General features: G+C 33.4%; 1 protein-coding gene across 6 annotated transcripts in view; it reads right to left on the bottom strand.

Moving 5' to 3' along the window:
- cic (Putative transcription factor capicua) overlaps positions 1-13738 on the bottom strand; it is a 101888-nt gene that overhangs the window by 16082 nt on the left and 72068 nt on the right. For all 6 annotated transcript variants that reach the window (XM_089640528.1, XM_089640532.1, XM_089640531.1 and 3 more), the window contains exons 22-23: positions 5124-5202; positions 2285-2568 (exon numbers count right to left, since the gene is read on the bottom strand). In XM_089640528.1, coding sequence (XP_089496654.1) covers positions 2285-2568; positions 5124-5202 — 363 coding nt within the window. The remainder of the gene's footprint in view (positions 1-2284; positions 2569-5123; positions 5203-13738) is intronic.

Genomic DNA, 13738 nt, shown 5'->3' with positions numbered 1-13738 from the left:
AGCTGTTTATTATTTACGCAATTCTCAGTTGGAACTTTGATGAATAATTACCGTGTACCTCATCATATTTTATAAAAGTGTTTTAATCTTTTTTCTATCATCTGAAAATACACAATTTTTTTGACGTTATAAAGAGAAATAATAACAAGTTTGAGCCAAATATTTACACTGGAATCCATTAATACAATCCTAAAAATAACCAAAATTAATAATTCATATTTGCTTGGGTAACCAATATGCAGAAGAAGCAGATATTTATAATACCACCGAAAGAACTTACAAAAAAGCATTTCAAATATGTTTTGAAAACAGTTACATATTATGTAGTTTATATATTATGCTGTTTCCTATAACCTGATTCTAAATTTTAGTTGATTTAAATTATATTAGTATTTTTTATATAAAAACCACGGTTGGCGTAGAATTTTATACATTAATAATTTTTCATCTTCATGTTTTTTTAAATTACCAACAGAAATTAAAGTCGCTATTTATACCAATAATAACCTAGGTAAACTTTTAATTAACTCAAAGGATAAAGAAAATAATTTAAGCCATTCTGGCATCTATAAACTTAAATGTAACGATTGCGAAGCATTTTACACTTTTACTTTTTTTTATTTTTTTTTTTTATTTTTATTGGTAAAACTGCAAGAAATGTTCAAACGCGGGTAGTTGAGCACTTGAGATGCTTAAACAACATAGGTTTTTCGGAATTTGCAACACATTTAATAGATAAAGATCACTCATTTAATAAGCCTTCTGGTATAGATGTATTACACAGAAACGGGATAGGTCTACGCCTAAACAATTTAGAAGCACTTGCAATAAAAAACCCCTTAAAGTCAATAAAATCAATATATTAAATAAACAATTAGATTTAACAAACATTCACATTTTAAATATATTTCCCTTCCCTGCACCTATGTTTACCCTCTCTCTCTTACCTAAGTCTTCCACCCCCACCAAAGTTGATGTTCTCTCTCCCTCTTCCAGCTTAACTATAAATACCCATACACCTCTGTAATTAATTTAATATGTTTTTATTAACCCAGATGAAAGTTCGGGTTGAACTGAAAACAGTTGGTTACAAAATATATATACAATAAAGTGGTATTCAAACAAAGTTATTTTATTTTAATTATTATATTAGTATGTTTACACTATATAATTGTTTCGTAATATTTATTTTGTAAAAAATGATTTATTCTATGTTATTTTAATTTATTAATTTTATTTTAGATTTTTGTACACCCGAGTTAACAAATGTCTAATTTATTATTATTTACGTAAATACATTAATACATTTTATTTTGATTAATATAGCTCCTACAATTATTTTGGCGTTCGAGGTCAGCATCTGTTTCACTGTAGGCCAAACATTCCAAACCGTAAAACAATAGCCTGTGAGTTACTTTTAGCAGGGATACGGACGCGTAAAGTCATTTGGAATACCAGATACATTTTTTATTAATTTTCAGCAGTTTATGTATATGTATATGCATGCAATTCATAATGAAAGAAAGCCTCCTTTTGTTTACATACATAGGAAAGGAAATGGTAGGTACATACTTTACTTTATCTTATACTATAATACTAATATTTTTTTTGAGCATTTTAATGCAAAAAAGGGTAGGTTATCAGTTGCATAGGGTTTGAAACACGTTTATTAGTAAGGGCCAAATCTTTTTTATATTATTTATCCTTTATTCAAAATAATTATAGTTTATTGGTCACCATGAAACAGGCAGTTGCCTAGTATGGTGATTCAATGTAAATGTCAATTAAAATAACTATAGTGTATTGGTCACCATGAAACAGGCAGTTGCCTAGTATGGTGATTCAATGTAAATGTCAATTAAAATAACTATAGTGTATTGGTCACCATGAAACAGGCAGTTGCCTAGTATGGTGATTCAATGTAAATGTCAATTAAAATAACTATAGTGTATTGGTCACCATGAAACAGGCAGTTGCCTAGTATGGTGATTCAATGTAAATGTCAATTAAAATAACTATAGTGTATTGGTCACCATGAAACAGGCAGTTGCCTAGTATGGTGATTCAATGTAAATGTCAATTAAAAAACCATGTATTTTATAAATAAAAAATACTCATGTCAGATTTTCAGTGTTTATAGTCCAATTCAGTGATCAATGAAATAATGAATTTGAAATTAAGTCAAACAATACAAATGAACCATAAAGAGCTGCAACTGACAAAACCGATATTGTCTATTGCATCAAAATGAAATGATAAACACAGTAAAGGCGGTTCAACTCACCCATACTGAGTCTCCTCTGCAAGGGGGCCCTACCCAGCTGAGCGGGCGTGGGGGCCAACTGGAAGGGCTGGGCCTGGCCTTCGTTGTCCAGCTCTTCAGCCCGGGCCACCGAGGCCCGGGAGTGGGTCCCGGCCGGGGGCGCCGACAGGGGGGCCCCGCGGGCCAGGGGGGACATGGGGACTGTCTGGTCCTGGCGGCAGCGGTCCATGGCGCGCGGCGAGAGTAGGGCATGCTGATTCTGGTTCACAAAGTTGTGGTGGAGCACGGTTTCTGCATCGGATCGCCTGAATTAGACAAGTCATGAGTCAATTCTGTGAATTTAACTTACCGTTACAAACCAGAAAATTATAGAAGTTTGACTAGTAACATTTGCAAAACTATGGAAAGAATAATAGCGAACGAGATACGCATCGTTCTTGATCAAACTTGACATAACCTCAAAATCGATTTGCACCGATACACAATGTTCACAGATGGTTGATTTGGTAATATACAACTAAGTATTTAATGAATGTAGACTAACATAAAAAGCAGAACTAAATAACAAATATAAAAGCCGAACTAAGCAACAAGTATATAAAAATGGAAGTAGAACAAATGTAATAAACCTATATAATGCATTATACAACTATATATGTGTTTAAAACTATACAGAATAGAGTGGGAAACAGGTTTTGGAGTTGGGGCGGAAGAGGAGAGGAAAGGGATGTGGGAAAGTTGCCACGCAAGTGAAATAAAAAAATTAAATAAGGTACAATTAATTTAATCATCATGATTTAATGTTACTCACTAGCAGTGAATATGTCAGCAAGTATGTCTATATTTGCAAGTTTTTTGTTGCACCAGTTGAGGGTTCTGTTCATAAATTCATTTTGATTGGAGTTGGTGTTGCATTTGTCAATATAGAAAAGAGTTTTCTGTCTGCTATATCGAAGCGCTGCGTGGACATTTATTTTGTTTACGAACTCCGGCAGTCAATTTTATGGTTAATAATTTTGTAAAGGAGCGTCCGATCAGCGACAAGCCTCCTGTTGAGTAGTTTTGTGATTCAAAAATGTTTCTCGATTTCGTTGTAAAAGTTGTACATGTTGAATGATTTAAAATTGAGGAATTTGAGAAATCGCTCCTGAACTCTTTCTTACCTGTTAACATTAACAATGTAATGCGGATTCCAAACCTGTGAACAGAATTCCAGGAGTGGACGAACATAGTTATCTGCTTTACATTTAGTTCCCGATTTATGATTTGTTGTGATGTAGGCACTTTTCCATTTATCTGGAAATGTAGTCTTGAGTGATATATTGAACAATATTGACAGCGGAAGTGACAAATGATTTGCGCACTCGGTAATGAACAATGGTGGGATACCATCTGGCCCAATCTTACTTGTAAGAATTAAGCATTTTAAAATATTTAGATACAAGGTCAGCATCGATTGAAACTGATCCTACCGCAACAACCTGCACAACTCACCTCGTAATAAGTCCCCAGAGAGTCGGTCGGTTCGTAGACTGAATGGAAATATTCCGCAAACAAATACCAGATCACCTGGTTACCCTCTACTGTTTTATCTTTAAGATTTAAAACGCTAGGAATAGAGGCTGATAGTTTATTTGATTTTACATATGACCAGAGTGCCTTGGGATCTGTGGCGATATTCTTTTCAGCGTTATTGATAAAGTCTGGTTCGTAGCCTTGAAAAAGTAGTGTAATCGGAGAGGTTCTTATAGGTAATATATAGTCTGTGAAATTTGTTCTTTTGATGAATAAGTTTAATTAACGATGAGCTGTACCACAGAGGGTAGGAATGTTTACCAACACGCCTCATTGGAACCTTGTCCGAGATCAGACTATAGATAATATTGTAAAAATGAGATACCGCAGGATTAATCCATCGGCATACGCGCCACCAAAATTGGGGGCTGAACTTTTTTCGCATTGGCATATTGGCCGCCCCATTGGGGCGACTAAAACTTATTTATTTATTAATTTTATTTTAGTAATTTGTACATTTAAGTTTACAAATGAATAATTAATTTGTTACATATAAATATACTATGTTTTTTCTTGCTTGATGTGGCTCCTACACAACGTCTTGAACTTTCCAACTGTCCATGTCTCTGTTATGCCGATCACATCGTAATCACTGCTAGTAACACAGCAAAGGAAGGTGTCTTTAAAGGTTTTGTTACCAACCCACATACGTTCTGATAAAAAACACTCGCAGTGACTCTTTCTCAATTATGTATCAATAACAAGGATATGCAGAGAATGTGTGGTAATATTGTAAGTAAATGAATAAGATAACATAACTGTGTGCCCGTAAATAAACGCTTATTACACATTTTGCACATCGGTATAAAAGAATCCCCAGCAAAGTGATCATCGAGTCACATTTGCAATGTGATAAGTACATATTTAGTATGTTGATTACAGAAAATAATAATACCTTGCAGTTAACAGCAGTTAAGAACAGCATAACATAATGCAGTAATGTTGTATATAATAATCGTAATAACAATGCAGTGACAACATAAGGGGAGGGCAGAGGGGGAAGGAGGAGTGCACAGTAGTAATCGAAGGTCGTCCTCCCTCTTGATTAAAAACTAATTGTGGTGTCATTTTTCAACAGTTGAAAACGACCAAGGATAACAGCATTGCAATTATCATCAACGCCCAGTACTACTTCCTACCATGTATTTGCACATAATTTATTCTTCTGGCAGACCTTTCTGTGTTCATTCGCTCCTATTAGGCTTCCATCAATCTTTCCAGATCTCCACATTTGTTATTACAATGGTGCAATGGTACACGGTTAGTAATAAATAAATGAACTTACTTCTTATTTAGGTTATTATTAGATTGAGAGACAATCACAGACTGGTTTCCTGACACGGGTATCCTTGTAGAAGCAGCATCTGAAAGGAAATTGAGTAACACAAAATCATGAAAATCTACAAAAGCTAGGTGGAGAGGATGGAGCACCATTTCTGGCTTCAATCACATTCCCTTCTCTTATTGATCGAGCCGTGTCGTTAAGTATGTTTGTATATAGGTGCGTGAGGATTGTTTTTGCATATATGTGCCGAACGTCAAGCATATTCATAACATTAAGTTCGAGTCATATTAAGTTGTAATTAGAAGTAGCCTAAGGATTAGTTTGATTATGGTTTTCTGTGCTTTTATGATTGGGTCTAGTGCAGATGAAGAGCCACCACCCCATGCTATGATTCCATACCAATGATAGATTGACCGACAGCAAAGTAGATCATTTTCAAGTGTTGTAAGTCGAGAAAGTTTGGTATTGTTCTGCAAAAGTGCATGGTTTTTCTTATTTTGTTTGAAATTAATTGAGTGTGGAGATTCCATTTTAGGTATTGATCAATGGTGATGCCAAGGTACTTCATGAGGCACCGTCATGGGGTTGACCTGTAATATTTATACTTGATGTGATATATTTAGTTTTCTCGGTGTTCAGTGTGAGCGTATTTCTATCCAACCACTTTTTCACAATGCTTATATTCATTTCAGCTTTTTTGTAAGCAACTAGACAAGTTTCAGCTTCAAACAGTAGGACAGTGTCATCGGCAAAACTAACCATTTTCCCCTGAATATTAATGTTGCTAAGTCGTTAATATACAACAGGAACCAAGATGGTCCTAATATGCTTCCTTGTGGTATACCGTAGTTAGTTGAGCACTGGTTGTTAAGTATGTTATTTATTTCAACTTGTTGCTTGCATCCATTTAGGTAGCTTTTAATTTTTTTTTATTATCAAAATAAAGTTTTTTAACATGTGTTTTTCGATATCTGTCTCACTAGGATTGTACCTGCGTCGAGACAGACGTATTGGATACATAAATTAGTATTTATGTATTATTTAATATTTCTATTTTTGAAACTGACAATTTATGGTGGAATTTCATTATAATATATTATATATTATTTGATACATGCATAACTATAACTAAAATATAAATTATAAAGTTGTATACATTTTAAACCGTGAAGACATAATAGAAAGTGTAGGTTATCCTACAGGGATAACAATATCACAATCAGCATCTAGTTGGAGTACATACTTATAAAGGGCTTTTTATAAAATTTTTGATCTTGGATCTGTCTTGGCTGATGATCCAAGACTTGGTGTCTGTTTTATATTAGAAAAAAAATTTGTTCAGTCTAATGGCTAGTGGGAGAGCTTTGTATAGCCTTATTGCAAAATATCTAAAATTTCTCTAGCCAAAAGTTGTTTTAGCGAAAGGGATAGGTAAGAGATTATGTCCTTTGGTTCTCGTATCACAATCAGTTTGGACATTGTCAAAAGCAGTTTTGCGTTTGAAGAGGTATGCTCAAAGATATTAGAAGAACGAGATGTGCTATGAGCAGTTCATACTGTGTGGAATGGTTTTGCCCAGTGTCGCCGGTTTTGTTCACCAATACTACTGCACACCTTCGCTTACATAATAAGTTATACTTATTATGATAATTCAGTGTTTTAGTTTGTCGGGGAATCGATCTTTTATGATGCTTAGGTTAATTTAAGGGAGTGGTTATTTCTGATACAAGTTTTTTTAAGGCAATATTTGATATATCGCCCAAGCCAGTTGAAGACAAGTTTTTTAATGAGTTTATAATCAATCTAGTATCTTCATTTGAAATTTGTTTTAGACTAAAATGAAAGTTGTTGGGCAAATTTGTATTAAAGTTTAGTGTACTGGAGTTGGTATAATTTACACTGATATTTTTTGCGAGTTGTTCACCTATTTTTGTATAGTATTTATTTACATGATTAACAATAATATTGGGATTACTAGAAAAACTAAATATTTTATCATATACTTTTAGTTGTTTTAAGTCATTCGCAGGATTAGGTTGGGAGTGGATGGCTTCTTAAAGTGTTTTCCAAAGTTTTTTAGGATCATTATTACAATTTTCTATTTGCAATATATCTCTTTAGCCTTTCTTATTATTTGGGTACAAGTGTTTCTATATCTTTTATAAAAGTTTCGAAGTTGTATACCATAAGGATTATAACATTTTTGTGGAGTTTGTTACGTTTACGGAAAGATTTAATAATAGTGTGGTTAATCTATGGCTTAATTGGTAAAATGTTATTTGGTACATGTTTTATAATTATGTTGATTAATGGTAGTGTGTGACTAATTAATAAAGTACGTCCAGGCATCTTCTTGATTTGTGATGTTAAATAATTCTGAACACGATTTACTCATCAGAGATTGAGGAATACCATCATAGTTGATTTTTTTCATATTTTTTGTATTTTTATGTTTGTCTTTTCTGTTGCATGTTTGTACGGAAAGAATAGTGGTGTAGTGGTCGGTAAGTGTAGATTCATATACAATAGATATTACTGGGTAATTGTATTTGTACAATGCATGAGATAGAATCTAATGTAGCATGTGTGGGAGTGTTTATGGTGCTTTGGAATCCATACGACGGGTATGTGAGCGTATTTAGGTAGTCTTGGCATTGAGAATGTTCATTTGTGGGCAGAATATTTATGTTGAGGTCACCAGCAATAATACAATTTTTAATAATACATAATTCAGTTAAACAGTTATTAATCGATTCTAGGAATGGTGAAATATTATAAGAGAATGGAGAATGGAATATTTCTAAGATAAATGTGTCATTATTGAGAGTTATTTGCAAACAGTTTGCACTGCTGACTTGGATTTCATTGACAGATAGACCAATCAGGTCAGTTCTGGTATAGACAACAACTCCATCATTTTGTTTAGTATGTATTGAAGTGCTCTCGTGATCATATCCTTTCAAATTAAGTTAAGTTCGTGCCCGTAATACCGATTTTTTCAAGTTTATTTATTAATTTACAGTGGGATATTGTATCAAAGGGGTTAGAAAAGTCTAGAAGGTTGAAATACAAGGTTTTTAACAATAAAATCAGTAACAGCGGTAATAGCATCTGAGGTACTCTTGTTTTCTTGAAACCCGTATTGATTTTCTGAGAGCAGTTTATGTCTCACAAAAAATTTGACCAACTGTGCATTGATAACTTTTTCAAATACTTTACATAAACTGGTCAATAGAGTTTGTTTAAAGTTTGTCAATTGTAATTGTTTATTTCTGTCTTGTTACCTGTTTTACGTAGAGGAATAAGTTTTGAAGGGAAGTGTCCCTGGGTGATGCTAAGGTTTATTAGATGTTCAAAGGGCAGTGCAATTCCCGTAGACAGCGTTATGTTAATAAAAAAATTATTGATATGATCCACAAAAATCTTTGGGTTTTTTGATGTGGTAATAATATTTCCGTTTATACAGAGTTTTCTTTGGTATTTTGTGTATTCTCTTAGAATCTGCCATATTTTTTTGGGATCATTGTTGCTTCCTTTGATTTTGTCTCGGTAGTAGATTTTTTTGCCTTTATAATGACATCACCGCACGTATTTCTATATATTTTATAGATGTTTAATTATATTACGTCGTATGGATTTTCTTTCACTTTTTTGTGTAGCCTTTCTTCTGCGAATGCAGTTGATGATTGAATAGTTTATTTGTTTGAAATTTTTTTGACACAATTGTGGTACTACTAAAATGCGATATATTTATGCGTAAATCGAAATTTCGCGGCCAATTTCCGTCGCGGCCGACCCTTTAAATTCAGATATTTTAAGTAAATTTCGTAAAAATACGTCATATTTCCGCGTGTATCGAATTTTTTTCTGCCGATTTCCGTAGCGCCGGATCTTTTAACTCAAATATTTCAAGTAAATTTAGTAAAAATACAATATATTTTCGCGTAAATTGAAATTTCGGAGCCGATTTCCGTCACGCTGGATCTTTGAAATTCAGATATTTGAAATAAACTCGTAAAAATGCGATATATTTACGTGTGAATCGAAATTTCGCGGCCGATTTTATCACAGCCGACCCTTTAAATTCAGATATTTAGAATATATTCGTAAAAATACCATATATTTCCGCGTAAATCGAATTTTCTCGGCAGATTTTCGTCGCGGCCGACTTTTTAAATTCAGATATTTGAAGTATATTTGTAAAAATTTGTCTTATTTCCGCGTAAATTGAAATTTAGCGTTCGAATTCCGTCGCAGCTGACCCTTTGAATTCAGATATTTGGCGTAAATTCATAAAACTACGGTATATTTCCGCGTAAAACGAATTTTCTCGGCCCTTCAAACTCGGATATTCAGATAAAAAACTATGACATTCCAGTGTAAATCGATTCCAATTTACAAATTAATAATACTAATTAGGGCGATGTATAACCACGTAAAAATACACTTTTCGGCATTTTACCATTATGGCTGTCTTTAAGATTCAGATTTACGAAATTTTATGATTTATTTTCGCAAAAATTGAAGTTTTTCGAATTTCACAAACAAATTTTCGTGTTCGGACAAAAATAAATTTCGGATTACGAATTAACGAATTTCGAATTAAAACACCATTTAGTATGAAAAAAAATTTCTGTGGATATTTTTTTGGCAACATTTCGAATTACGCGTTTTTTCAAATTATCGGGGTTCGAATTAACGGGGTTCTACTGTATTATTGAATTTGTTTTTCAAAAAGTCAATAAAATATCTCCATGCATCATCTGAGTTTTTTATTTGGAAGAGTGCTCTTGCCATGATTTATTTTTAATAATGTTTTTTAAATGATCAAGATTAATATTATTGTATGATATTGCCTGATCTCTTCATTTTGTGTCGGATTGCAATGTGAGCATTTTTGTGTAATGATCCGTAATTGTTAATTTATAAAAAATGCTTTTGTTTATTAGTTTTGACCATGACCATTATGTGATCAATGCATGATGTTGATTCATTTACTATTAGTGTTGGTGTATTGATGGTACTAATGTCCAACATATAACTATAACATATTCAAGTAGTCGTGACATTGGTGGTGTTGGTGGTTTATGAGTGTGTTGATATTCAAATCACCCATAATTATTAGTATTGGAAAGATTAGAGACTGTTAAGAAATGGTGTAATATTACGAATCGCTGGAGAGCGGTAAATTGTAAGAATGCACGTATCATTATTGTACGTTATTTGCGTACAGCTTGCATCATAATTTTTATTTCAGTTACAGAGGAATGCAGATCATTGTGTTGTGTATACCACAACTCCATCATTCTGACTATGATGTTTTGTTGAATTAAAGAAAGAGTAATGATTTATGCATTTTGGAGTATAACTACAGTAGAACCCCGTTAATTCGAACCCCGATAATTCGAAAAAACGCGTAATTCGAAATTTTCGCCAAAAAAATTTCCGCCGAAAAATTTTTTCATACAAATTTTTTTTTAATTCGAAATTCGTTAATTCGTAATTCGAAATTTATTTTCGTCCGCGCACGAAAATTTGTTCGTGTAATTCGAAAAAATTTGATTTTTGCGAAAATAAATCGTAATATTTCGTATATCTAAATCTAAAAGTCAGCCGTGTCGGTAAAACGCCGAAAAATGTATTTTTACATGGTTATACATCTTCCTAATTAGTATTATTATTTTGTAAATCTGAATCGATTTACACTGGAATGTCGTACTTTTTAAAATTTATATCGAATATCCGAGTTTGAAGGGCTGAGAAAATACGTTTTACGCGGAAATATGTCGTAGTTTTACGAGTTTACACCAAATATCTGAATTTAAAGGGTCGGCCGCGACGAAACTCGGCCGCGAAATTTCGATTTACGCGTAAATTTATTGCATATTTACGGATTCATTTCGAATATTTGATTTTAAATGGCCCGCTGCAACGGAAATCAGCCGCGAAATCTCGATTTACGCGTAAATATATCCTATTTTTACGAATTTATTTCGAATATCTGAATTTTAAAGGACCCGCCGCGACGGAAATTGGACGCGAAATTTGAATTTACGCGGAAACATATCGTATTTTTACTAACTTTACTTCGAATATCCGAGTTAAAAAATACGGCGCGACGGAAATCGGCCGTAAAATTTCGATTCACATATAATATGACATATTTTTTACGAATTCACTTCAAATATCTGAACTTAAAAGGCCGGCCGCGACGAAAAACTGCAATATAAAATTCGATTTACGCGGAAATATATCATATTTTTACGAATTTACATCAAATATCTGAATTTAAAGGGTCGGCCGCGACGGAAATCGCCGCGCATTTTCGATTTACACGGAAATATATCGTATTTTTGCGAATTTATTTCGAATATCTGAATTTAAAGAGCCGGCCGCGACGGAATATGGCCGTGAATTCTCGTTTTACGCGGAAATATATCGTATTTTTACGAATTTACTTCAAATATCTGAACATAAAAGGCCGGCCGCGACGAAAAACTGCAAAATAAAATTCGATTTACGCGGAAATATATCATATTTTTACGAATTTACATCAAATATCTGAATTTAAAGGGTCGGCCGCGACGGAAATCAGCCGCGCATTTTCGATTTACACGGAAATATATCGTATTTTTGCGAATTTATTTCGAATATCTGAATTTAAAGAGCCGGCCGCGACGGAATATGGCCGCAAATTCTCGTTTTACGCGGAAATATATCGTATTTTTACGAATTTAAATTCGGATATTTGAAATAAAGGGCCGGCCGCGACGGAAAATTACCGCGAAATCTAGATTTACGCGGAAATATATTGTAATTTTACGAATATCTCAATTTAAAGGGTAGGCCGCGACCGAAATCGGCAGCGAAATCTCGATTTACGTGTAAATACAGGGTGTCCGGAAACTCGTAGTACAAGCGGGAAACTGGTGAATCTACATCACATTTGGAGTCGATTTTGTAGTATATTTTTTTTTTATTTGAGCTTTCGTTATCGAGTAAATCGAGTTTGAAGTTGATTTTTTTTTTTTTTTTTTTTTTTTTTTTTTAATCAAATTCTTATAAATTATTACTGAAGATCAAAGTACCCAACTAATTAAAACTATTTGAAAGTAAAACAAAAGAGCCGGCCGCGACGGAATATGGCCGCAAATTCTCGTTTTACGCGGAAATATATCGTATTTTTACGAATTTAAATTCGGATATTTGAAATAAAGGGCCGGCCGCGACGGAAAATTACCGCGAAATCTAGATTTACGCGGAAATATATTGTAATTTTACGAATATCTCAATTTAAAGGGTAGGCCGCGACCGAAATCGGCAGCGAAATCTCGATTTACGTGTAAATACAGGGTGTCCGGAAACTCGTAGTACAAGCGGGAAACTGGTGAATCTACATCACATTTGGAGTCGATTTTGTAGTATATTTTTTTTTTATTTGAGCTTTCGTTATCGAGTAAATCGAGTTTGAAGTTGATTTTTTTTTTTTTTTTTTTTTTTTAATCAAATTCTTATAAATTATTACTGAAGATCAAAGTACCCAACTAATTAAAACTATTTGAAAGTAAAACAAATGAAGAAACTCGGATTTGAAGCATTATTTTGAAATCACCCTTCATTTAACCCGGTGTAATCATAAAATATTTCTGCTCTGCGGGGTTAAAACATCTGTTATTCAACCCTAAACACCAGAAAAAACTTTAACCCTAAAATAGCCGAAAAATATTTTTTTTTGGTTTTTTTTTTTTTTTGAAAATGCTCAAATCAAAAAACTTTATGTTTTTTTGGGTTCCCTATGTGGTGTAGATTCTCCAGTTTCCCGCTTGTACTACGAGTTTCCGGACACCGTGTATATAGCATTTCTACGAATTTATTGCGAATATCTGAATTTAAAGGGCCCGCCGCTACGGTAATCGGCCGCGAAAATAAAGAAATAATTGGTATTAATACGAATTTACAACTAAAATTCCACCTGGATTTGAAGAGGCGGCCGAGAAAATCGATTTTCGGCGTTTTTTTTTTTTTTTTTCTTCATAAAATTTCGAATTACGTGGGAATTCGTTAATTCGAAATTTGATTTTTGATGTCCGGTGGATTTCGAATTAACGAGGTTCTACTGTATTTGTTAACCAACATTCTGTAAGAATGATTACATTAAAGTCTATATTTAGATGGTTGAGCTGTATCTGGAGTTCATTAAGGTACATTACAAAGAAGAATTTTTCTCTAGGAGTATGTGAAAGATGGGTGGTGGGAAATAATGTGTACATAATCTTGACATTCTGAATTGGGCGAAATCTCACACTCCTTACGTAGATAGCAAAAGGTTTTAATTCCCTCTTAACACCATTCTGAATTGGGCGAAATCTCATTCCTTACGTATTAATTCCCTCTTAACACCAGCCACCGCCTGTATTGATTTATGAAAAAAGCATGTTGATATTTGTGCCTGAACATCACAAAATAAAAATTTTCTAAAGAACTTAACTTTCCATACCATACGATAAAACCACATCCGAAAGGTGGGGTTAAATATGAGATTTGCAGTTTTTGTAGGCGTGATATTTTATTTTTTTCTTGCTTATCAAAAAATTGAAGATTATTTCAAAAGGCAA

The sequence above is a fragment of the Hesperophylax consimilis genome, chromosome 15, assembly GCF_061612785.1.
Source record: "Hesperophylax consimilis isolate HC1 chromosome 15, BYU_Hcon_1.0, whole genome shotgun sequence".
NCBI lineage: Eukaryota > Metazoa > Arthropoda > Insecta > Trichoptera > Limnephilidae > Hesperophylax > Hesperophylax consimilis.
This window is presented reverse-complemented; position numbering and strand designations above follow the sequence as displayed.